This window comes from Eubalaena glacialis, chromosome 13 (assembly GCF_028564815.1).
Source record: "Eubalaena glacialis isolate mEubGla1 chromosome 13, mEubGla1.1.hap2.+ XY, whole genome shotgun sequence".
Taxonomy (NCBI): Eukaryota; Metazoa; Chordata; class Mammalia; order Artiodactyla; family Balaenidae; genus Eubalaena; species Eubalaena glacialis.
The window spans coordinates 69,113,855-69,140,154 of NC_083728.1; the positions used below are offsets into that span (position 1 = coordinate 69,113,855).

The window sequence follows — 26,300 nt, forward strand, 5'->3', positions numbered from 1 at the left end:
CAGAATAAAGAAAAAAGAATGAAAAGAACTGAGGACAGTCTCAGAGACCTCTGGGACAACATTAAACGCACCAACATTCGAATCATAGGGGTCCCAGAAGAAGAAGAGAAAAAGAAAGGGACTGAGAAAATATTTGAAGAGATTATAGTTGAAAACTTCCCTAATATGGGAAAGGAAATAGTTAATCAAGTCCTGGAAGCACAGAGAGTCCCATACAGGAGAAATCCAAGGAGAAACACGCCAAGACACATATTAATCAAACTATCAAAAATTAAATATAAAGAAAACATATTAAAAGCAGCAAGGGAAAAACAACAAATAACACACAAGGGAATCCCCATAAGGTTAACAGCTGATCTTTCAGCAGAAACTCTGCAAGCCAGAAGGGAGTGGCAGGATATACTTAAAGTGATGAAGGAGAAAAACCTACAACCAAGGTTACTCTACCCAGCAAGGATCTCATTCAGATTTGATGGAGAAATTAAAACCTTTACAGACAAGCAAAAGCTGAGAGAGTTCAGCACCACCAAACCAGCTTTACAACAAATGCTAAAGGAACTTCTCTAGGCAAGAAACGCAAGAGAAGGAAAACACCTACAATAACAAACCCAAAACATTTAAGAAAATGGGAATAGGAAAATACATATCGATAATTACCTTAAATGTAAATGGATTAAATGCTCCCACCAAAAGACACAGACTGGCTGAATGGATACAAAAACAAGACCCATATATATGCTGTCTACAAGAGACCCACTTCAGACCTAGAGACACATACAGACTGAAAGTGAGGGGATGGAAAAAGATATTGCATGCAAATGGAAATCAAAAGAAAGCTGGAGTAGCAATTCTCATATCAGACAAAATAGACTTTAAAATAAAGACTATTACAAGAGACAAAGAAGGACACTATATAATGATCAAGGGATCGATCCAAGAGGAAGGTATAACAATTGTAAATATTTATGCACCCAACATAGGAGCACCTCAATACATAAGGCAAATACTAACAGCCATAAAAGGGGAAATCGACAGTAACACAATCATAGTAGGGGACTTTAACACCCCACTTTCACCAATGGACAGATCATCCAAACAGAAAATAAATAAGGAAACACAAGCTTTAAATGATACATTGAACAAGATGGACTTAATTGATATTTATAGGACATTCCACCCAAAAACAACAGAATACACATTTTTCTCAAGTGCTCATGGAACATTTTCCAGGATAGATCATATCTTGGGTCACAAATCAAGCCTTGGTAAATTTTAAAAAATTGAAATCATATCAAGTATCTTTTCCGACCACAACGCTAAGAGACTAGATATCAATTACAGGAAAAGATCTGTAAAAAATACAAACACATGGAGGCTACACAATACACTACTTAATAACGAAGTGATCACTGAAGAAATCAAAGGGGAAATCAAAAAATACCTAGAAACAAATGACAATGGAGACACGACCACCCAAAACCTATGGGATGCAGCAAAAGCAGTGCTAAGAGGGAAGTTTATAGCAATACAAGCCTACATCAAGAAACAGGAAACATCTCGAATAAACAACCTAACCTTGCACCTAAAGCAATTAGAGAAAGAAGAACAAAAAAACCCCAAAGCTAGCAGAAGGAAAGAAATCATAAAGATCAGATCAGAAATAAATGAAAAAGAAATGAAGGAAACAATAGCAAAAATCAATGAAACTAAAAGCTGGTTCTTTGAGAAGATAAACAAAATTGATAAACCATTAGCCAGACTCACCAAGAGAAAAAGGGAGAAGACTCAAATCAATAGAATTAGAAATGAAAAAGGAGAAGTAACCACTGACACTGCAGAAATACAAACGATCATGAGAGATTACTACAAGCAACTCTATGCCAATAAAATGGACAACCTGGAAGAAATGGACAGATTCTTAGAAATGCACAACCTGCCGAGACTGAACCAGGAAGAAATAGAAAATATGAACAGACCAATCACAAGCACTGAAATTGAAACTGTGATTAAAAATCTTCCAACACACAAAAGCCCAGGACCAGATGGCTTCACAGGCGAATTCTATCAAACATTTAGAGAAGAGCTAACACCTATCCTTCTCAAACTCTTCCAAAATATTGCAGAGGGAGGAACACTCCCCAACTCATTCTACGAGGCCACCATCACCCTGATACCAAAACCAGACAAAGATGTCACAAAGAAAGAAAACTACAGGCCAATATCACTGATGAACATAGATGCAAAAATCCTCAACAAAATACTAGCAGACAGAATCCAACAGCACATTAAAAGGATCACACACCATGATCAAATGGGGTTTATCCCAGGAATGCAAGGTTTCTTCAATATATGCAAATCAATCAACGTGATACATCATATTAACAAATTGAAGGAGAAAAACCATATGATCATCTCAATAGATGCAGAGAAAGCTTTCGACAAAATTCAACACCCATTTATGATAAAAGCCCTGCAGAAAGTAGGCATAGAGGGAACTTACCTCAACATAATAAAGGCCATATATGACAAACCCACAGCCAGCATTGTCCTCAATGGTGAAAAACTGAAACCATTTCCACTAAGATCAGGAACAAGACAAGGCTGCCCACTCTCACCACTATTATTCAACATAGTTTTGGAAGTGTTAACCACAGCAATCAGAGAAGAAAAAGAAATAAAAGGAATCCAAATCGGAAAAGAAGAAGTAAAGCTGTCACTGTTTGCAGATGACATGATACTATACATAGAGAATCCTAAAGATGCTACCAGAAAACTACTAGAGCTAATCAATGAATTTGGTAAAGTAGCAGGATACAAAATTAATGCACAGAAATCTCTTGCATTCCTGTATACTAATGATGAAAAATCTGAAAGTGAAATTAAGAAAACACTTCCGTTTACCATTGCAACAAAAAGAATAAAATATCTAGGAATAAACCTACCTAAGGAGACAAAAGACCTGTATGCAGAAAATTATAGGACACTGATGAAAGAAATTAAAGATGATACAAATAGATGGAGAGATATACCATGTTCTTGGATTGGAAGAATCAACATTGTGAAAATGACTCTGCTACCCAAAGCAATCTACAGATTCAATGCAATCCCTATCAAACTACCACTGGCATTTTCCACAGAACCAGAACAAAAAATTTCACAATTTGTATGGAAACACAAAAGACCCCGAATAGCCAAAGCAATCTTGAGAACGAAAAATGGAGCTGGAGGAATCAGGCTCCCTGACTTCAGACTATATTACAAAGCTACAGTAATCAAGACAGTTTGGTACTGGCACAAAAACAGAAATATAGATCAATGGAACAGGATAGAAAGCCCAGAGATAAGCCCACGCACATATGGTCACCTTATCTTTGATAAAGGAGGCAAGCATATACAGTGGAGAAAAGACAGCCTCTTCAATAAGTGCTGCTGGGAAAATTGGACAGGTACATGTAAAAGTATGAAATTAGAACACTCCCTGACACCATACACAAAAATAAACTCAAAATGGATTAAAGACCTAAGTGTAAGGCCAGACACTATCAAACTCTTAGAGGAAAACATAGGCAGAACACTCTATGACATAAATCACAGCAAGATCCTTTTTGACCCAGCTCCTAGAGAAATGGAAATAAAAACACAAATAAACAAATGGGACCTAATGAAACTTAAAAGCTTTTGCACAGCAAAGGAAACCATAAACAAGACCAAAAGACAACCCTCCGAATGGGAGAAAATATTTGCAAATGAAGCAACTGACAAAGGATTAATCTCCAAGATTTACAAGCAGCTCATGCAGCTCAATAACAAAAAAACAAACAACCCAATCCAAAAATGGGCAGAAGACCTAAATAGACATTTCTCCAAAGAAGATATACAGATTGCCAACAGACACATGAAAGAATGCTCAACATCATTAATCATTAGAGAAATGCAAATCAAAACTACAATGAGGTATCATCTCACAACGGTCAGAATGGCCATCATCAAAAAATCTAGAAACAATAAATGCTGGAGAGGGTGTGGAGAAAAGGGAACACTCTTGCACTGTTGGTGGGAATGTAAATTGATACAGCCACTATGGAGAACAGTATGGAGGTTCCTTAAAAAACTAAAAATAGAACTACCATACGACCCAGCAATCCCACTACTGGGCATATACCCTGAGAAAACCATAATTCAGAAAGAGTCATGTACCAAAATATTCATTGCAGCTCTGTTTACAATAGCCAGGACATGGAAGCAACCTAGGTGCCCATCATCGGATGAATGGATAAAGAAGATGTGGCACATATATACAATGGAATATTACTCAGCCATAAAAAGAAATGAAATGGAGGTATTTGTAATGAGGTGGATGGAGTTAGAGTCTGTCATACAGAGTGAAGTAAGTCAGAAAGAGAAAAAGAAATACAGTATGCTAACACATATATATGGAATCTAAGGAAAAAAAAAATGTCATGAAGAACCTAGAGGCAAGACGGGAATAAAGACACAGACCTACTAGAGAATGGACTTGAGGATATGGGGAGGGGGAGGGGTGAGATGTGACAGGGTGAGAGAGTGTCATGGACATATATACACTACCAAATGTAAAATAGATAGCTAGTGGGAAGCAGCCGCATAGCACAGGGAGATCAGCTCGGTGCTTTGTGACCACCTAGAGGTGTGGGATAGGGAGGGTGGGAGGGAGGGAGATGCAAGAGGGAAGAGATATGGGAACATATGTATATGTATAACTGATTTACTTTGTTATAAAGCAGAAACTAACACACCATTGTAAAGCAATTATACTTCAATAAAGTTTAAAAAAAAAAAAAAAGAAAGTGGGCAGACCTGGGCACACTGGAGAAACTATTGAACATTTCAGTTAGTCTCAAGCAGGGGTCAAACTACCACTTGCAGGCTGAGTTTGGCCTCCTGCCTGTTTTTGTATCACCTCTGAGCTAAGAATGGTTTTGACATTTTTCAATCATTGAACAAAACTTTAAAAAGTCTAATATGTCATGACATGTGAAAATTATATGAAATGCAAATTGTAGTGACTATAAATAAACTTCTATTGAAACACGGTCACATCTATTTGTTTACTGTTGTCTGTGGCTGCTTTCCTGCTGCAAGAGCAGAATTGAGTAGTGGGGACAGAGACCACATGATCCTCAAAGCCTCAGGCATGTACTATCTGGCCCTTTAAGGAAGAGTGTGCCAACCCTGGATAGGTGGTCGGCAACAGGTCAAAAATTTACAAGGTGGTATGGGAATAAATGAACCTTGGAGGGCATTCTTGTAGAAGTCTGGAGAACGGGAGGATGAGCAGAAAAGCTCACACTTGCAATGCCAGTGTTTTTCTAACACTGTCAAATAAATACATAACAATTTTAAGAACTGTTCTTTAGTACCGCCAGTGGGGAAACACAAAAATCAATGCATAGCTGTTAAACATTTAAAAGGTTCATCCTAGCATGGCCCTAGAATCACCTTGTGTATTCCAGGAGTGTACACTGCACACTTTGGGGAATGCTGGGCTGTGATGGCCATAAACTGGATGTGTGGGTGTCCGGGGGTGTGTTTGTGGATGTATGGTTTTTATTATTACCAGATCTGTTTGGGAGAATCTATTCCACTGAGTTTCCCTCTGTAGCCTCTGGGGTATTGCTCTGTTTGATTAACAGGGTCCCTTCTTGTCCCCACGCTGTGTGCTCCTTGATAGAAGAAGTGTCTACTTTGGGGTCTCTACCAGGTTCCAGCCTGTTCCCCCCGACCCCCTACCATTGTCTGGTTACAGGCTCCCAGGGGCAGTGGCTACCATTTTGGCCTTGAAGAGGCGGGACATCTGGAGGTAGCCCTTGTCATGGTGGTGGATGTAGAGGAGGTGGATGGGGCCAAGGACCCAGAGGTACATAGGGGGCACCCAGACCCCTGCCGTTTTCAGGAAGCACAGGCTCAGCAGGCGGGCAGCGGCGGGCTGGGGCTCCGTCTGGTTCCAGACCTGAGGGAACACCAGGGTGACTCTTATGATGGTACAACGCAGGGGTCCCAAACTCACCTGCTTAGGGGGCCAGGCAACTCTTTGGACCCCTAACATTTACATGAAAATGTGCTAAGCACTCTTTAGAGTACTTCATAATTCTCAACTTCTTTAGCCCTAACCCCAGTCTTATGAAGTAGATGCAGTCATACTGATTTTGCAGATGAGGCAGCTGAGGCCCAGAGAGGTTGAGTAAGTTGGGTGATGTCACCCAGTTGGACAGTGGTGGTGCTGGGATCTGAACCAAGGCAGTCCGGTCCTAGAATCTAGAAGACCTGGGCTCTCTGATGAGTGTTGGGCACAGACTTATAACCACTATAGGAGGTAGGTATTACTGTCCCCATTTCATAGACCAGAAACTGAGGCATGGGGTTGCGGGGTGGGGGAACAGACTCCTTCAGGCCCACACAAATAGGAAGTGGCAGAGCTGAGTCCATGCTGGCCTGTCTGACCCCGAAGCTTGTTCTACTGGAGGTGGCCATCTGTAATTCTTATCTCAGACCTTCTGCTGGCCTTCCCTTATCTGAGAAGTGTGAATGTGAGTTTAGAAGACGCGGCTGCTTTAATTCTCCCCCTACTGCATCACTGCCACCCTCCCACTAGAACCCTTTGATGAGACAGGAACCAGAGAGGGGTGGGGCGGGTCTAGTAGGCCCCTTTAACATGGCTGGGTTCTTTGGGGGACCAGCTTGGTTAAGGGGGTCGCCCCGCCCTGCGGTTAGGCTGGCAGGTCTCCTCCCCTCCCGGCCAGGAGTTTGGAGGTATCTCCCCTCCCCTGCCCAAGAGATCTCTCGAGCCCGAAAAGGAGAGTGGGGCGGGATGGAGACACTCACCTCCGGGCCCGCGCACGGCTCGCCAGGAGCGGCCATCGGGCGCCGTGCGTCCGTCAGTCAGTCTGTCAGACTGTCGGTGGGTCCCTGGACAGCTTCCTTGGCCGCGTTCCGCCGTGCAAGGGGCGGGGATTCGAGCGCCGGGATTGCGAGGCCCCGTGCAAGGTCCGGCCGCGCGGTGGGGGTGGGGCGCGAAGGGGTGAAAGGAGGCGAGGTGGAGGGGCGCTAAGGGAGGCCCCAGCAGGCAGCGGGGGAGGGGATCCCGGAGCCCCAGAAAGTGCAGCGGCATCCCCATATAACCCCCCTTCCCCCGGAACAAATGTCGTCGCAAGCTTCCCGAATACTGTGGACCAACAATTCCAGGAATTTATCCTGATGTGAACCCAACAGGTGTGCACATGTCCAACAACCGGCATGGGGGATGGGGGCACCGCCTGGTTAGTAAGAGCCTCAGTCTCCTCACCTGTGGGATGGACATTGTCTGCCTCTAGGGTGGGGGGAAGATTTTAAGATGACCAACAAAGTGTCTAGCACAGTGCCAGGCACACAGTAAACGCGCAAGCGGAGTTAGCTCTTATTAGCATTAGTAGTATTATTTCATCCCTAGGTTACTAAGCCGTGGTTCAAAGCGCCATTGCAGAAATATATTTAATACGGAAATATGGTTGCTAAATGCTAAGTGGAAAAAAGAGATTATAATACAAAATAGCCTGTGATATGTTTCCGAAGGAAAAAAGTATATGCTTAAGTTGGGGAAAGTGGGGAAGGAAGTCAAGTCATTTACCTTCTTCTTCTGGGTCTTAGAGCAAGGTGTGTCCCCAGCCACGAGTTCTTTTGGGAGATGACTCTATGTAACATATATGCATAGACAAAAAGATGGAAATGCTCTAAAGCAGTGGTCATGGGAATCCTAATTTTTCTTTTTCCTTGCTTTCCCTTTTCTATTTTCTTTCCTTCTGCAATGAGCATGTATTCCTTTCAAGATAGGAAGGAAAGACTCAGCTTTTTCAGACCGACAAGCACAGGTGCTCAGTTTGAGTGAAGAATTCAAATCCTTTGCACTCTCCATGCTGCCCTGTTACTTCTTGTCCTTTTTCCCGCCTCCGGCAGGGCTTCCACAGCATGGGTTCCCTGGCCTTTTCCCCTTTTCTTTTCTGAGTTTCTCCAACCCTGGTCTGGCACCTAGGCAGTATGCCTTCAGCTGTCCTCCTGCCTGGGAGTTCTGGAAGAGCAGCGACACAGAAACTCAGGGATCTGTCTTGAGGCTGAGTGTGGATGGTCTGCTGTTTACATTCAGATCGCGTCTGTTTATTTGAGGTGGTTTTGGTGGCGGCTGATGGAAATTATGGGGAGGCTTGAGCCCCCTCTCCCTGAAAGCCCCGCTCCAGCTGGCATTGCCACAGTCCTAGTGCTTTATTTCTTTATATACCTGAAGATGAATTTGAGGGGAATGGTGAAAGTTTGAGGGAGAATGGTTAGGAAGGCAGGAAGAACACAGAGGAAATCAGCAGGTGAGCCAAGAACAGAACCCGGGCATCCCAAAGCCTACTTTCCAGCTCTCTGAACAACACATGGCTGTGTGCGGAGCCCTAGATAAGTCCCTTTCCCTCTCTGGGCCTCGGTTTACCATTCTGTAAGATAAGAGGATTCCATAGGCCAGCATTTCCTAATCGATGGCTTTCACCCCCCTGGTGATTTGCTAAGACAAACCAGGGATTTATGTTAGGGAGAGTAAAGGGCATCTGTTTCCATTGTAATGATAAATAATGAACCTCAGAAAATAAAACCATTATTTAAATAGTTTCTCTTTATAATTGAACAGTTGAGAATCTCACTGTATTTGGAGTGAGAATGCAGAGTGAGAAGCAGAAATCTGATGCGCTCATGATTGAAATCCTCAGTGGGTGTATCGTTGCATTGTAGCCACTGTGAAGGTTTTGACCATTGTGTAGTTTAAAATCACTGTGATTCATAATTGTATTATATTGCTTGAATTTTAGCCACAATGGCAAATTTCAGTGGGAAATCTTCTCTTTTACCTCATCATTTAGAAACAAAGTATTAAAAACTATCCAAATAAAGCACTTGATGTTTTCAGGAGTAAAATGGAAGACTTTCAAATATCAGGTCAGAAAAGCAATTTTTGTCTATTTTGATGTGGTGACTTGTAGTTCATCTACACTATGTTATACACTCAGTCTTAGGACAAAATATAACGTGCTGATTTTTGAACTTATTTGCAGACAAATCATGCATCGTCTCACAGAGCTAGTTCAAAGTAAGTCAAACTGCATGCATCTCTTGCTTACTGGGGGAAAACCCTCAAAGTTTGTTTCTATACAAATGTTATTAGAGCTGGGATTAAATAAAATTTAAATACCTTTTAAATATTATGCTGAACTTAAATGACATGTTTTTCTTTAAAAAAAAACTAATTCATCATTTATCACGGAAAAATACACCAGTTGACACAAATCCCTAAAAGGGGTTTGAGATTATACTTGTGAAATTTACTGTCAAAAAGATTCGGGAAAGTTGTTGGATACTTCGATCAACAGTCTCTCGTCCTTTCCAATTTCAGTGCTACTGAATTCCAAAGTAGGGTTTAGCTTTGTAGTTTATGACTGTACACACACACCTTGCAACTGCACCTGCCAGACGGTGCGCGGAGTCCTCCAGGCCTCCAGAGGGCACAAATGGTCTCGTTTTGTTGCTGAGCATGCGCCATAATTCTTTTGCCTGGGGGCGTGGGCTTGGGGCCGGATCGCGCACGCGCGGCCGGGTCGGGGCGGGGACTGGGCTGTCAGCCGCCCGCGGAGGAGGAAGCCGCGGGCCGCGTGCGGTTTGAGGGGCGGGACCTGGAGGCCTGCGGAGGGTCTGGCAGCAGAGCGTCTGGCAGCAGAGGCAGGGCCATGCGGGAGCGCCGGGGCGTGGGGCCGCCGGGGTCGGTGGTGGTGGTCGCCACCGTGGTGCTGCTGCTGAGCGGCGTGGGGCCGGCGCGCGGCTCCGAGGACATCGTGGTGGGCTGCGGGGGCTTCGTCAAGTCGGACGTGGAGATCAACTACTCGCTCATCGAGGTGAGCGCCCGCCCCGCGGCCCGGAGCTCGCTGTGTGACCCCGGGCCAATCGCTCAACCTCTCTGAGCCGCGGTGGCCTCGCCTCTGACACCAGGCAGTTGCCACCAGCCCCCCACTCTGGGAGTCCTTTCCTTTTTAAAGGCGCCGCTCTCCGCGGGTTTCCACCAACTCCTCTCCAGTCGCGCTGGAGTGGGGGTTCTTATCTTGGGGTCAGCTACGGAGTGGGGCCGGGGGCGGGGCCCCGAAGGTATGTGCACATGGGTGTGAGGGACATTTTTGGTGACGATGATGGTGGTCTAAAACTTTTATTAGGTCACGCAAAACTAAGGATCCTGCAAATCAAGACCCCAGATTCTTCAAAACCTAAACTCCAGATCCCCAGAATCCAGGCCCCAGATCTCTTAAAACCCAGTCTCAGCAGGACCCAGACCCCTTAGGTCTGATAACCCCAGATGCTCAAACCCCTAGGAACCCAGACCTCCTGAAACTCAGATTTCTGAAACCTATATTCCAGAACCTAGAGACAGCAAGTCTTACCCACACAAGAGAGAGTCCCCGCAAAGTTCTAATCCACTGCTCCTCCAACCCCCCTGGGGAGCTTTTAAAGAGCGTGGATTCCCATCCCAGAGATCCTGACCCAGTAGATCTCTCTTGGCATCTCTGGGGCTGGGAAACTGTATTTTTAATTTTCCTGGTTTCCCCCATGGGACCCCTTTTCCTCTGAAAATGGAGAGTTGTCAGCTGCCTGTACTGGGTAGTTATTGGAATTACACTAGAGATTTGTGCAGAAGTCTTTTTATTAAGTTGCAAAGCCCTGTTCAGTTAGATGATTATTAGCCTAGTGGAATTATGACCCAGAAAGCTTGTGAAGAAGAAGGGAGATAGATGGAGATAGGGATAGAAAGTCACTTACAGGACAGATGGGAAGGGACCCGAGGGAGGGCTGGCTTCCGTTTCAGGAGGGTACTGATGATGGGGCAGAAAAGGGAATTTGAGAGAGAAAAAAGGAAGTGGCTGAAAAAGAGAAGGGAGTGGGGACTAAGACCCCAAAGGCTGTCTGTCTGAAAGCACATTGAGCTGCTTCTGTGCTGGTAGCTGGAGGGCTGCGGTGAAGGGTTGGACCAGTGTGTTCTACAAAGTAGGTTACTGAGGATTGGGGGAGGGGGAGGAAGTAGATTCACATCCCACTAGCTCTTTGACCTGACCTTGCTCCAAGTCCCAATTTTTATTCCTGTAAGATGGTGTTGGGTGAGAGGCAGCGGAACCCAGCATCATGTATTTTCTAAAGAAGTTAATCAATCGTCACCTTCAAGACGATTGGTCTTAAAAAGTCAGGCGTTTAATGAATCTACCCACTGACAGTGGCAGGGCTCCTAGGATCTCTGGGTGCCCATGCCACCTCCCGGGTTGTGGGCACAGGACATTCCAGAAGCTGCCTGGAAAAGCTTTGCAACTTGTAGTTTCCTGGGGCTCCAGGAGGAAAGTGAAGGCAGTAAGGGGCACTCCCACCCCAAACACTAATAGTGACCTTGAGAGCAGAGGGCGGGTTTTGTGACCTAGTATGAAATGTGTTCCCTGAGCCCCAGGGCTGCCTGTCCAGGTGGTCTGAGACACTCATTCTTTCTTAATTTCTGATTGTGAAATGAGGTGTTTCATATGTGTAATGTATATTGCCATTCTGTGCCCTGACCTGTGCTTTATGAAAGAAATGTAAATAAGATATTTCGCAATCATTTCTTGATTGTGTTTTCTGTGTCCCAGTAAAACTACCTTCACTCTTCTCCAGCTCTCTTCCCTTCTGGGTGTTTTTCCATCATATTCATTCAGTCAGTAACTGTTGAGTGAGCCCCGGCATGTGCAGAAGCCTTGTGTCTGGTGGGGATATTCAGTTCAGTGAACAGAGCAGACAGAAATCCCTAAAAAAGAAAAACTATGTTGGTTGCTAATTCTTTTAACAATCAGGAGATTTCACATTAAAAACTGCATTCCTGATTTCTCTGGAAAACCAGCTGATCTTTGGGCTGCAAAACTTGGCTTGGGTTAAGTAGCGATCTGTCTTTAGGTGAATGCCCCTTGATAGGACTTCCATGGCCCCTCTGGACAGCTGGATTTTCAGTCCCTGCTTTAAGTGCATGCATCTGAATTTCTTTATGGCCTGTGAACAAGTTTGAGTGTTTATTGAGTACTTACACTAAATAAGACACTCACCCAGGCGCCATGGAATGTAAGCCGTGGTCACTGCCCACGGGGAGCCTGCAGTCTGTACGTAATTTCACTGTGTTCCTTTCCTAAGTGCACGCGTTCTGAGTCTGCTGCTTTATACATCTTCTTAGCTGGTGTGACCCAATTCTGTTATCATAGTTACAGATTATTAACATTAAAAGTTTCTAGATGGATGTTACTCCAAGCATTGGGACTCTTTGGGGTAAATAATACAGATCCCTGGCCCTCACCTCAGACCTTCTATTTTAGAAACAGACGTGGGGCTCAGAAATTGCATTTTTTTTTTAAGGTACTTTACAAAAAATTGAAGTATAGTTGATTTACAGTGTTGTGTTTAGTTCCTGGTGTACAGCAAAGTGATTCAGTTATACATATATATATATATATATATATATATATATATATATATATATTCTTTTTCATATTCTTTTCCATTCAGGTTTATTACAGGATATTGAAAATAGATCCCTGTGCTATACAGTAGGACCTGTTGTTTATCCATTCTATATATAACAGCTTGCATCTGCTAGTCCCAAACTTCCAATCCAACCCGCCCCAGGAATTGCATTTTAACAAGCCCCTTACTAACAGCAAAATTTGAAAATTTGTTTTAGACCCAGAAACAACGTAGAGACAGACACTAAAATAAACTGAAAAGCATTGAAAAAATATGACTTTGGGAGGTAGTTTCTAACCTGAAAAATATCAAATCACATTATTTTGGGGACACTTGTCTTATTTCCCTCTGTCCTAATGCCCAGTGTTAGTAGCTTCATATGGTAGGTCCTCAGCAAATGCATTTTGACTGAATGCATTCAGGTGCATTATATGTAGCTAATTCTCAACAGTGATATTATGACTTCTCTTTTCTTTCCTTCCTTTCTAGATAAAGTTGTACACCAAGCATGGGACTTTGAAATACCAGACAGACTGTGCCCCTATCAATGGTTACTTTATGATCCCTTTGTATGATAAGGTAAGAGGAGAGAGTACTTTAGTCTTTTACAATGGGAAGTTGTCAGTGTGACCCACAGGGCTGCGCTAACTGGGAGAGTGGCTTTCCCACATGTGCAAATACTCATGTTTTGTAAGTTGTAAGTGGAGTATGGTAATTCTGGCCAAATTCTGGCCAAGCTTATGAACTGGTTTGATTGAATGCAGTGATTCTCAATTCTCCAGGGACATTTGGCAACGTCTGGAGACATTTTTGGTTGTTACAACTGTGAGGGAGGGAGAGTGGTGCAGTTATCTCGTCAGTGGAGGCCAGGAATGGAGCTAAACATCCTGCCATGCTGTACGGGACAGACCAAATGTCACCAGTGCCAAGGCTGAGAAACCCTGATTTAATAGAACCCTTTACTTGCAAGTAGCTTAAAATATCGTTAAAAAGAATTATACAAGTAATATGTGAATTCATGAGCTTTGTGGAAAAATATCAAGGTGTTTAGAAGTATATGAAGTAAATTTTATCTTTTATCCCCCAAACCCCCGTCCCTCTGTAGTGATAACCTCTGATAAAAGTTTCAGTGTGTATCCTAGCAGATGGCTTTCTCTGTATTTAGAGTTGTACAGATATCCACGAATATACATGCATGTGCATATATGCAGATACACAAACACATGTGCACATAGATGGGTATCCATGCATACCCGTTCTCCCACCTCTCATCCTCCCCACATTTCAACTTTTTATTTGGAAATATAGATTCACAGGAAGTTGCAAAAGTAGTTAATATACTGTGTAGTTTTGCTTTTGATTAAAGAAAAAAACAAATGGACTCAAACACTAGGCATTGTTCTGCAATGTGATTTTTTTCCCCTGTGGTGACGTTTTGGCACACTTTGGACATCGGCATGTATGGACGTTCCTTTTAACGGCGGCACACATGTCAGAGGCAGGCCAAACTAATTTATTCCCAATTTCTCTATAGACACAGAGGCTTTTCCCCAGTTTTTAAAATTATTATTACTAACCACACAGCAATAAATATTCTTGAACTTACATCTTTATGCACAATCCATAAGATTGATTTCTAGAGGTAGACTAGTTGGGTCTTGAAATCTGCTTTTTTTTTTTTTTAAACTATTAAAACATTCTCAAGGAACCCTTCACTCAAGGGTGTATGTAAAATCTAGTTTTAAGAAATGACTTTAGTTCCTGAAGATCTGGCTGACCCTGGCAACCTTAGTCATATGAGGGGTTAACAGGAGACTGGATTAATAGAATGTTTGGAATCAAAAGACCAAGAGCAGCTGAATACAGAGTCTTTGTAACTCTTTGATGGGTTAAATGGGAGGTTCGGGGGTTGAGATTGCAGCACATGAAGGGAATCAAGAGCTCACTACCATTTACAAGTACAAAGTTTATGCTTGGAATTCCATTTCAGGTGTGAAAATTCTAGATAATAGGCTAGCACTAAACTAAATTAAACTAGTTGAATAGTCATCAGTTCTTAGTCCTTTGCAGTGATTTTTTTTTTCTCCTTGTAGGGAGATTTCATTCTGAAGATTGAGCCTCCTCTAGGGTGGAGTTTTGGTAAGTTAACAAATAACCAGGTATACTCTGTAAAGGATTAGGTTATATGCTGAATATTAATTTAAATTGACAGAGTGCATAGATTGTTAAAATATTAAGGATTCCTTTCTAGTGTGGAAGAGGGTTTTTTTGTTCTTTTTTTAACCGCCTCGCCCCTATTACTTTAGAGTAGATTGGATTTACTTTAGATCTACCTTAAGATTTTCTGTCATATTTCTTAAAGTAGGCATCTTTTCTTGTACCTCTCAGAAAACTCCACTTTAGCAGCTTCGTTCATTAAGTGCCAGTAGAACTTGATGAATATAGAGGTCAGGAGTGGGGACGTTGTTCCTCTTCCAGGATGGCCTCTTTCTTAGCCCCCTCAGTGTTTTTAAAAAAAATTTTTCAGAGAATTAATGGCAACATTAAACATTGTGAGACTTGACATAAAAATCCAGATTTACTTCTCTTAAGAGATCAGAAGATCTGACAACCTTGGGCCTTACCAGCTCTGTGACGACCTTGGACGAGTTACTTCCGCTGGGTCAGCGTCCGTCTTCTCACTAGGGGTCAGGAGAGTAGTAGTACCTGCCTCACAGGCTACTGGAGGGTTAATGGACCAGTGTATTTATGTGTTCAGAATCGCTGGCACATAATTGGCAATTAATTAGTAAACACTTAAAAGCAGTCTTTCCACACACGTACAAGCAAAAGCTCCAGACTTTCCTGAGGTGACTGTCTTTTAGCAAAGTTGGAGGAGTGGGAGTGGGCTGGATCAGAAGAAGGGGTTCTGCTGTGACGTGGCTGGTGTTTTTGGAGAGCGGAACCTTGACGTTCGGTAGAGGGTGTGTGACCCCAGTTCCGTAGCTTGGGGGGAGACGTGGAGGGCCCAGTTGTTCCTACCAGGCCTGCCTGTGAGTTAGAAGGGGAAGAACTGAGTCCCTGCTGTCACAGCGGCAGCGACAGCCAACTCGCATCTGGGCGACAAGCTCTTTCTCAGTTCACGGCCGGGGGTGCCTGGCTGGTGCGGTCCAGAAAAGCGGAGGGGAGTCAAAGCCAACCCACGGCCAGAGAGACGACAAATCGGTCAGCGAGGTCACAGATCGGTGGCTTGCAGGAGTGTTTTGTTTGAATCCCCTCCCTTCTTGTCAGTTCTTTTTCTTTTAATAAGCTTTTTAATTAAATTATAGCATACTTTCTGAAAATTGTACTCATCACAGGGATATTAGGCGATGAATTTTCACAAAATGAACACACTCACGTAACCACCACCTAGATGACAAGACAGAACCTGACCAGCACCCAGAAGTGCCCCATCCCAGGCACTTGCTAATTGCGCCGCCCGGCCTAAAATTATAGATTATTTTGTCTGTTTTGAACTTCATGTAAATAGAAACACACAAGGTACGTTTTTGTGCCTGGTTTCTCTCTCTTGACAATTTTCACAGAATTCATCCTTATTATGTGTTATTATGTGTTAGTATATTAGTTCATTCTACTGCTGTGTGAATATCAAGTGATTTACCCCCTCTACTGTTGGTGGACATTTGGGTTGCGCCCCAGTTTTGGCCACTAGGAGCAGTGCTCCTGCGAAATCCTTGTACATATCTTGTGGTGCACACATGTCTACATTTCTGTTGAGTATATAACAGGGTGGAATTGCTGGGCGATAGACTTTTTACATGTTCAGCCCTAGTAGAGATTGCCGGACAGCCAAGGTAGATGTCACAAAACTTTGCTCTACCAGCCGTGTGTAAGAGTTCAGACCTCCACATCCTCACCAGCACTGGCTGTCAGTCTCTTTCATCTTAGCCGTCCTGGTGGTGGAGTGGTGGCCTCTCATTGTGCTTTCGATTTGCATTTCCTGATGGTCCATGAGATTGAGCACTTTTTCATATGTTTCCTGGCCATTTGGATATCCTCTTTTTGTGAGCTGCCTGTTCAAGGTTTTGTCCGTTTTTCACTGGTGCTTTCCCCTGTGTATGTGCGTCATTCTTCATTTTACCAGAAATTCTCTTGACTGGTCCATTTTTTCCTCTGCTTCTCACTTCACGGTCTTCCGAACCTTTTAAAAACTCAACTTTAACCCCTATTATGATGAACTCTTCAGCTTTTTTTTAAATTTGACTTAGTTGCTAATATTGAAAAATCAGGACACGGCACATAAAATCCAGATTTCCAGTTGTTCTTGAGAAGGTGGAAACTTGGGCAGCACTGGGTCACGTGGCAGTAGTTGGTAGAAGCTGTCGCCCTTTTTCCGTTTGCTGCAGTCCACACTTGGCCAGTCTGCTGACTTCTAATCCACCGTGTTACTATGGACATTGGAGTTTATAGTTCTGGTATAATGTGGCCGAACTCCTGTACTTGGTCAGGAGACAGATGTGGAGCCAGACTTTTGGGGTTGAATTTGGGCTCTGTCCCTCACAAGCTCTGTGATTTTAGGAGATTCCTTAACCTTCCTGTGCCCCACTTTACCCCTCAATCGGCTGCAGATGTTACTACCTACCTCTAAGATAGTTGTCAGGATTAAGTGTACTTAGCTCAGTGCCTGGTCTGTGGTGGGCGTTCAGTAATAAAACTCTTTGGCACTCACTGGATTTTCCATGGGACTCTGAGATACAGCTCAGCTGCAAGACTGTTACAAAAGTATATTATACTCTAAACTCTGGTTCCCTTTGGGGTGGGGAAGTGGGTGTCAGGATGTAGGGGTGGGAAGGAGACTTTTCCCTGTGTACCTCCTTGTGCCTTCGGATTTCAAGCCATGTGAGTGGCTCAAAAGTGAATACAGTGAAAGTTAAGCAGTTCAATGTGTTTTACGCAGACAGTTTCATCCTGTCCCAGAACTCAGCTTGCTCTTGTGTCCTGTACCCTGTTCCCCCCTCCCCCTGTCATTGGGCAGAGCCAACCACCGTGGAGCTCTACGTGGATGGTGTGAGCGACATCTGCACGAAGGGCGGGGACGTCAACTTCGTGTTCACGGGCTTCTCCGTGAATGGAAAGGTTTGGCATTTGTCACGTTTGCTCTGTGGTACATACTGGGTCTTCTCTTACCTTTAAAAAAGCAAGACGTTTTTAAACTGGGGGCTTTGAGCCCACAAGGGACCCACAGATAAGCTTCAAGAGGGCCTGGGAGCTCAATGAAATTGCATGTAAAACGTAGCGGGTGTTTTTAGGGGCCGGGTCTAGGTTGCTGGTCACTCCCCTGTCGAAGTATAGATGCCAGGATGGCTTTTTAGAGGGACAGGTTCTCAGGGGAGAGTTCCCCCTCCCTGCACCCAGCGCCACGGTTGAGATGCGCATATTTATTGCCGTCCTTTTCTTCATGGTGGGTTTATTCTCCTTTCCCTTGACCCTGAGAGTGAGGGCCTTTGGTCCCGGCTTTTTGTGTGGGTTTCTTGTTAGAGATGGGGACCTTGGGTGTTTATTCTTTCGCAGTGGTTTGTAAAATAACTGTGCATCTTTAATTGAAGGTGTCTTAGAGTCAATGAAACAAAGTGTCATTTTACTGTTGCTGTTCCCTCTCCCTGTCCCGAAGCCTCCCTGGGAAGGGTATCCACAATCTCTACCATCATTTCCAAGGAAACTTGACCCAAAGAAGGTCATGGACTTCGTGTGGGGAGCAGGAGCAGGATGGACAGTGCGGCTGGGAGGAGAACGTTGCTGCCGGGCGGCTCCTAACTCCTCCTTCTCCACGTCAGGTTCTCAGCAAAGGGCAGCCCCTGGGGCCTGCAGGAGTTCAGGTGTCTCTGAGAAACACAGGCACAGAAGCAAAGATCCAGTCCACAGTCACACAGCCTGGCGGAAAGTGAGTCATGCATGTTACGCCCTGCCCCGAGGCTAGAGCCGGGCCCTGATGTGGGGGGAGCTTTGGATTTAGGGAGACCTGGGTTCAAATCCTGTTTCGGCCTCTTAACTTCAGACAGGTTCCTGCCCCTCAGGGCCTCAAGTTCCTCATCTGTAAAATGGAAGTCATTTGACCCATTACATCTAGCGTTGATCCAATGATTAAATACGAGATAAATAAAGCACCTGCTGCAGGGCCTGGCACATGGTAGGCCTTCATTTAATGGTTGGGACTGGCTCTGGAGCCCGACAGCCTGGGTTCGAATCCTGGTTCTCCCATTTGCTAGCTGTCTGCCCCAGAGCAAGTTACTTAACGCCTCTGTGCCTTGGTTTCCTCATTTATAAATGAGGATAATCATGGAACCTACCTCTTAAGTTTATTGAGAAGATTAAATTACGATATTATCATTTCAAACTGTCTGGCATAGAATATGTGCTTAATAACTTAGCTCAATACAGATTAGCTCAATTACGATTTTTAAAAATCATTTTATCACTATTACATCACAATCATTTTGTAGTTGGAACTAATGACTACTTAATTAACCTTGCTGAGTCAAATTTAAAGCATTTATGTAATGGATTTATATTGTTGAGTTGTAAATGTTAATAGATGTGCCAAGATTAATATCAGAATAGTTCCACCTGGTAATGTTGAAAGCACGCAAATCGCCACTGACTACTTCAATACACAAATCTGACTAAACTGCAAAATAGAAGTTTGTAATGAGTCTGTCAGGACATCATCCAATTTTTAAATGATGATTGTTGAAATTATATTTCAGTTTTGAAAAATACTTACTGATGCCTCTCCAACCCCCTCCCCTGATCTGTAGGGGATCAGAGGAGGGGGTTGAATGTGGGACTTTCATTTTCTCTAGTTTCAGTAATTTGCTGCTGACCGTGCTGGGAAAAGTGACTTGAACTTTCCGAATCACTTTCCAAATCTCTTTCCTGTGCACTAACTAAACTGACAGTAACGTGCAGAACTGGGATGCTATGAACGTGAAGTAGAGGCTGAATCTTACCCAGACCAAAATCCAGTGGCAGTGTCAACTCTTTTGTAGCAAAGTGATTTCCAAGCTCTATCCAGTTATTACAGGCAACATTGGATGTAATAAAACACCACCACAGAAGAAGAAATTGCATGAAATTTTTGGAGTTCCTGTCGCTGGAATTAGCCCTTTCATGGTCCGATGCTTTGCAAATCTGAAGGGCTAAATGTGTCAGAATCCTGGTGGTAGTGCTTCCATCCTCAGCTCATCCCCCTCTGGTCTTGGTTTGTTCACAGCTGCTAGAATCATCTTTGTCAGCTTCTGGTTTCATCACAGTTGCTTTGTGCAAGAACCCAGATTGGCTTCTATTTGTGTCTGATAACAGGTCTTAATAAACTCTGGGGTAGGAGTCAAGCTCATTGTCACCTGCCCTCCCCTAACGCTTAGTGTCATCTTGTGTAAGCGTCCGTCTCAGCCTATCGGGTCTGTCCTCTGTTCTTTACCCACCTCTCGTCCCTTCCCACTTCTTCTGCTTTGGATGCTTCCCTTCTCTCCTGTTCATGCCTCTCACTCTGTCAACACACACTTGAATGTTCTGTGACTGATCCTTGCTGAACCACAGGGACTGGTTTTTAGGCCAGAACTTTCTGGGGTTAAGGGAAACATCAGCCTTCCTTCCCATTAGCACACGAACCCCTCTCCTTGCACACAGCCAGTGCCCAATAAGTGTTGTCTGATGAGGATTTGTACAGCGAAGGATTGAATTTCATTTATGCTCATTTAACTGGCTAAGGGCAAGTTCGTGATAACTCAAACATTATTTTCTTATGCTTCCAATAGTTGTCCTAAAATTAGGAGTGCTCGGGTTGTTGGGAGAAAGTGAAGTGGTATTTTGTATTTCTTAGGTTTGCGTTTTTTAAAGTTCTTCCTGGAGATTACGAAATCCTTGCAACTCATCCAACCTGGCCATTGAAAGAGGTGAGCATTTATTTCAGTTATGTTGATGGCCGTGCCAACAGTGTGCTGGTTTGGGGACAAATGTAGAGGTTTTCAATTCCAGATATGAAATGATTTTATGGTCTTTCTAGAAGTCGATGGAGAAAAACAATGGTGCTGCTGATTAGTTTGGTGGTACTTATACAGGAGAACTCCCTCCCTGTAGCAGATGTTGCTTATATTGGTTTCAGTTTTAGGTAACAACATTGTCATCCTGCTGTGAAATTGGTCTGTTATTAACAGTAGCTATTTTAAGCTAAATCAACACCAGAAGGACCTGATGAGATTATTTTATTGTTCTTTTTTTAGTCTGTAACAACAATCTATAAATATACTTAACAATTTAGAAACTCTTGTACATGTGCCCAAGGAGGATGTATAAGAATGTTTATTGCAGCTTTGTTTGTAGTAGCAGAATACTGTAAACAACCTAAATGTCCCTTAAGAGGAGAATGGATTGTGGTTTCATCACACAATAGAATTCTGTATGTCAGCAATAATGAATGAATCAGAGCTACGCATATCAATATGACTTGCTTAAAAGCATAAAGTTGAAGGGAAAAGGCAAATTGCTGAAGGATAAGGAAATATGATACTGTTTATATAGTCATTAAAAACACTTATGATAATACCACTTATGGATACATTCACATGTAGAAAATTATAAAGACGTGAATGGGAATGGCAAACAGTATATTCATTATGGTACTGATGTTTGTAGAGGGAGGGAGGAAGGGGACGTGGGCATCTGCAAGGGTCTAGAATTGTATTCTCTTTTATTCTTTAGCTGGTTGGAACTTATATAGGTGTTCTTTGGTATAGATCCCTATATCTATTTTTTGTTTGACTGAAATAGTTTATAATAAAAGATCAAAAAAGGAAGAAAAATACTAAGTGAGGTTCTGTAATAACTGTGAAGAAACAAATTGAAGTTAAGACTTAAAGAGCATTTTGACAGGTTAGTTTTTATATTAGTTTTGAGGCTGCGTCTCATTTTTTTGCTAAAGAAGCATCAGTATTTCAGTTTTTACCTTGTAAGTTTTACGCATTTATAATTGATGATATAGTTTCACACCTAGATATGTCTGTATTCTGTTTATGACTTTGTTTTCAGGATTTTTCTCTTCTGGGCAACATTGAAAAATATTTCATTTAAAACTCCATAGCTTACACATTATAAATAGAATACATTTTAAGGTTTGCATTGTTTGTTAATTGTATACATAAAGGAATATGAGTTTATTCATGTAAAATTGTGTTTTAAAGTAAAGCAGGCTGTTAAAAGTCAGGATAATGGTTGCCCTTTGGGGGAGTAGTGACTGGAAACGAGCATGAGGGGGGCTTCTAGGGTGCCGGTTCTGTTCTGTTTCTGGGGTGCCGGTTCTGTTCTGTGTCTGGATGTTGGATGCATGGTGAGTTTGGGAAAGTCACTGTGCTGGACGCTCAGACTGTGTGCAGTGTTCCCCATGTGAATTATACTTTGACAAAGAGTTTAAAAATACACACATACATACCATTAAACGTGGAAAAAAATAAAGCATGTTCATTAAAAAAAAATTGGAACATACAGAAGAGCATAAAGGAGTGGAAATGGAAAATCTGGAATGTGGAAAACTGTAAAAGAGGTACATTGTTACCATCTAGACGAAATCACCATCATCTCCATTTTGCCACAGTTCCCTTCACTTCATTTTGCGAATTAAAAAACAGTTGTTATGGTACTACCCGTGCAGTTTTGTGTGTTGCTTCCCCCCAGTTAATATTTTAGTGTCAGCATGTCCTCGTGTTGTTAAACGCTTTGTGAGTGTTTATTCTTTTGGAAGTTGACGTCTTCTCTTGTAGGCGAGCACCACTGTACGAGTAACGACCTCCAACGCCAATGCCGCGGGCCCCCTCATAGTGGCTGGCTACAACGTGTCTGGCTCTGTCCGCAGTGATGGGGAACCCATGAAAGGGGTGAAGTTTCTTCTCTTCTCTTCTTTAGTAACCAAAGAGGTACGCAAAGAAGAGTGAAGAACAAGAGAGATTGTGGGCAGGGCTGGGGGCATGGGAGATCACAGACTAAGAATACACGGTTTAAAATGCAGATCACTCAGACTAGAAGACAAACGTATGGTTACCAAAGGGGAAAGCGGGTGGTGGGGAGGGATAAATTAGGAGCTTGGGATTAACAGATACACACACCACTACATATAAAATAGATAAACAGCAAGGTCCTACTGTGTAGCACAGGGCATTGTATTCAATATCTTGTAATAAGCTATAATGGTACAAGAATCTGAAAAAGAATATATATATGTGTAACTGAATCACTTTGCTGTATACCAGAAACTAACTCAACATTGTAAACCAACTATACTTCAATTAAAAAAAAATTAAATAAAAAATAAATGCAGGTCAAGGTTGATTTATAGTTTCAGCATTTAAGAACCTTGTGTTTCTCTGTTGACTCACAAGAAATTGAATGTCTGCACTGGGAGGCAGTGGAATTCATTGGAAAGTGCACTGGCTTTGAAATCAAACAGACCCAAGTTCAGACAAATCCCAGCTCTGCCTCTGACCAGCTGTGTGAACTTGGACCACTCCGGTTTCTTACCTGGAGGATGGTGACCATTTTTAACTTTTCAAACTTGAATGTAAAGATTTTACATTCTGCTATGTCCTCTGCTATGTCCTAGGTTTCAGAAATATATATTTTGTGAAATAAAACTTATGCAAGTATTTTTAAAGCGTGGCTATTTGATAATAATCAGAACTTGTAAGTGGAAAAGGAAGTCATTTTGGCTTTTTTCTCCTGGCATAGGATGTCCTGGGCTGCAACATCTCCCCAGTGCCCGGGTTCCAACCCCAAGACGAGAGTCTGGTGTATTTGTGCCACGCGGTCTCCAAAGAAGACGGCTCCTTCTCCTTCTATTCGTTGCCGAGTGGGGGCTATACTGTGGTGAGTGAAGCCGACTTCTGTTCTGTTTATGTTTGGGACACTTATATCACAGGAAGAGTCAGTGCCATTTGGATATCAAAGGACTGAATGGTTGGCCTGCAGTTCAGTGAACATTTTATTTAGCAGTTACTGAAGATGTAACTCTGTCCCCTCAGTAACAGCTGGGAATAGTGCAAGTCTTTCTCTTTTAAATCCGAAACAGTTATGATTAATAGTGTCTCTTTGCCTACTTTGAACCCCTGGTTATTTGTGGGCTGCTGGATTGAGTATTAATATTGATGGTTGAATCATGTTATTGGCTCTTGGTAATTAACCGACTTTTCCTTCCAGATTCCATTCTATAGAGGGGAGAGGATTACCTTTGACGTTGCTCCTTCCAGACTTGACTTTACAGTGGAACATGACAGCCTGAAAATTGAGGTAAGGCCTCTCTGTTGGAGTTCCCATCCCTGGGCACAGGTGTTGCAAACGTGTTAAAAAAAAAAAAAAAGTTTATCTAGAAGTACCGTTGGAAAAAACTGAATGTTGTACTCTCTTCCACTTCATTCTGGGATCCACTAGATCCTTCACCTCTCTCACATAATGTCTTTATCTTAGAGAATCAGAGCCCTATTTACATCTACTTCATTCAATGAAATATATTTACCGAGTGTCAGTGACATATATTTTAGGTACTATTCTAGCGATGGGCATATAGCAGTGACCCAAAGAGGCAAAAGTTCCTGTTTTTGTGGAGTTCATGTTCTAATGGCAGAAAGAGACAATATACTTACAAATAAGTAAATAAGAAAGTATATGAGAAAGTCTTTGTTCTTTAGAAACATAAAGCAAGAAAGGAGATTATATAGTTTCAAGGTTAAGATAGGGTTGAGGTCTCATAGGTTGTTCTTGGGAAGGCCTTAGGGTGAAGGTGACTTTTGAGTAACAACCTGAAGGGGAAGAGGCAACGAACTGTACTTACATCTGTGGGAAGAGTGTTTAAGACAGGGAATGGCAGGTGCAAAGGTCCTGAGGCAGGAGTGTGGCCAGAAGGTTTAGGGAACCCCAGAAAGGCCAGGGTGGCTAGAATGGAGCGAGTGAAGAAGGGAGGAAGAGGAGAGAGTGTCAGAGACATGGTGGGGTAGGTTGTGCAGGTCCTGGTGGGCCATTCTGGGTGACAGTTGGCACCACTGAAAGGTTCTAAGCAGAAAAAGAGGTGTGTCCCCTCCAGCTACCATGTTGAGAAGAGTCTGCAGGGGGCAAGGTGGAAGTGAGGGACCAGTTGAGTAAGTGAGAGCTGACAGAGCTTGGACCGCAGTGGAATGACAGGTGGGGTGATGGATGGGGTGATACAGGCCCTAAAATAGACGGTAAGTGTGTTTTTCATCACAGTTCTATCTTTAATTACAGACGTAGAAAATGGTTACTGTAGATAATTTTCTAGATAGAGCAAATCCCCAAAGAAAACAGCAGTCTTTCATAAGTGGACCACCCAGTGTTACAGTTATTGAAAAAATTAAATTTAATCGTTTTCTTTTAATGTTACATTAGAAAGTACTGCGTTAAAGTAGCTTAAACTGGTGGGAGCTAGCGTTTAGGTCACATTCTCAGTGGGGTTCTGACTCTGCCTTTTAAGATTCAGTAAAGCATTTGACTGTAGCGCTGTGCCCTGGAGTGGGGATGGAAGGGTGAAGGTCAAGTCCTTAGTGCTTCAAGGGGCTTGCACAGAAGGATGGGGGCAGGCGAGTGGGGAAAGACATTTCCCAGATCACAACCAAATGCAAGGTTTTAAACAGACATGAATGGAATTTCAGGGAGTGGCTTGTAAGCTGTATGAGGTCGGGACCCTTGAGTCTTATTCTTTACTGTATTCCTAGCACGTGATTTAGTGCCAGGTACGTGGTAGGTGCCTAATAAAAGTGATTGTTGAGTGAATATATAATTTAATAAGTGGGTTAACCACATCTTTTTAGAAGGATCAAGAAGAGCTACCTGACTAAAGAGGAAGCCATTTTATTTTCTTAGAGCTCAAATGCTGTTGCATATATGCGTGCATGCATGCATCCATCCATTCATTCAGGAGTCATTTATTGAGTGCCTACTGTGTACCAGGTGACAAAGACAGAAAAGGTCCCTATCTTCATGAAGCTCACATTCTAGTGGGAGGTAGACAAACTAGAAGAAATCAAACAAGGACATACCAGATACTGGGGAGGTTTTTGCTGAAGCCTAGAGAGTAGGTTAGTGTGATGGGCAGCAACTGGCTGGGGCGTGAGGCAGGGGCTCCCGAGAGAGGGTAGTTAGTGAGAGCATCTCAGAGGTGGTGACAGTTTGAGCTAAACCTGAAGGACGAGAAGGGGCGGCCTCTCCCCCATCCTCTGCAGGTGTGGGAGGAGATCCAGGCTGAGGGAGCAGCTGGTGTGAAAGCCCCTCGTGGGGAAAGCATGCAGGAACCCAAGATCAGGGTGGCTGGAGCCCAGCTGAGTGCAGAGAGCCAAGCCCTGGCCCTCACAAGTGAGGAGGGCCCAGACACATAAACCAAGCGGAAGACAAGACGTGGAAAGGGCTGCGGGTGGGTGAGCTGGGAGGGAGCTGGCTGGCATGGGGCACCAGGAGAAGCCAGTGTAGGCGGGGTGCTGAGCGGCGGCGTGAGGGGCATGAGGGGGGCTTCTGCTGCTCAAGCACATGACAGCCTCCTCCCTGTTCTTCATCTTCTAGCCGGTGTTCCACGTCATGGGATTCTCTGTCACTGGGAGGGTCTTGAACGGACCTGAAGGAGAGGGTGTCCCAGATGCGGTGGTCACCCTGAACAACCAGATCAAAGGTGGGCAGACACGTTGGGCCCTGGCCTGTTTGCCTGGGCTGGGTTTTGC

At 43.4% G+C, this 26,300-nt stretch overlaps 2 protein-coding genes across 5 annotated transcripts in view; one reads left to right on the forward strand and one right to left on the reverse strand.

Annotated features, from left to right (window-relative positions):
• The window catches only part of ABCC6 (ATP binding cassette subfamily C member 6), a 61,697-nt gene extending 54,525 nt beyond the window's left edge, over nucleotides 1-7,172 (reverse strand). For 2 of the 4 annotated variants that reach the window (XM_061208776.1, XM_061208775.1), the window contains exons 1-2: nucleotides 6,862-7,172; nucleotides 5,807-5,989 (exon numbers count right to left, since the gene is read on the reverse strand). In XM_061208776.1, the coding sequence (XP_061064759.1) occupies nucleotides 5,807-5,989; nucleotides 6,862-6,897 (219 nt within the window). In that variant the 5' untranslated portion in view covers nucleotides 6,898-7,172. Of the gene's footprint in view, nucleotides 1-5,769; nucleotides 5,990-6,861 lie in introns of those variants that run through there. The other 2 variants (XM_061208777.1, XM_061208778.1) reach the window with 2 other exon arrangements.
• Nucleotides 7,173-9,661: 2,489 nt separating this feature from the next.
• The window catches only part of LOC133104509 (BOS complex subunit NOMO1), a 52,077-nt gene continuing 35,438 nt past the window's right edge, over nucleotides 9,662-26,300 (forward strand). Inside the window, exons 1-10 of the mRNA XM_061210352.1 lie at nucleotides 9,662-9,935; nucleotides 13,045-13,134; nucleotides 14,649-14,694; nucleotides 17,573-17,673; nucleotides 18,372-18,478; nucleotides 20,417-20,489; nucleotides 22,350-22,502; nucleotides 23,311-23,448; nucleotides 23,779-23,868; nucleotides 26,146-26,251. Of these exons, the coding sequence (XP_061066335.1) occupies nucleotides 9,771-9,935; nucleotides 13,045-13,134; nucleotides 14,649-14,694; nucleotides 17,573-17,673; nucleotides 18,372-18,478; nucleotides 20,417-20,489; nucleotides 22,350-22,502; nucleotides 23,311-23,448; nucleotides 23,779-23,868; nucleotides 26,146-26,251 (1,069 nt within the window). The 5' untranslated portion in view covers nucleotides 9,662-9,770. The remainder of the gene's footprint in view (nucleotides 9,936-13,044; nucleotides 13,135-14,648; nucleotides 14,695-17,572; nucleotides 17,674-18,371; nucleotides 18,479-20,416; nucleotides 20,490-22,349; nucleotides 22,503-23,310; nucleotides 23,449-23,778; nucleotides 23,869-26,145; nucleotides 26,252-26,300) is intronic.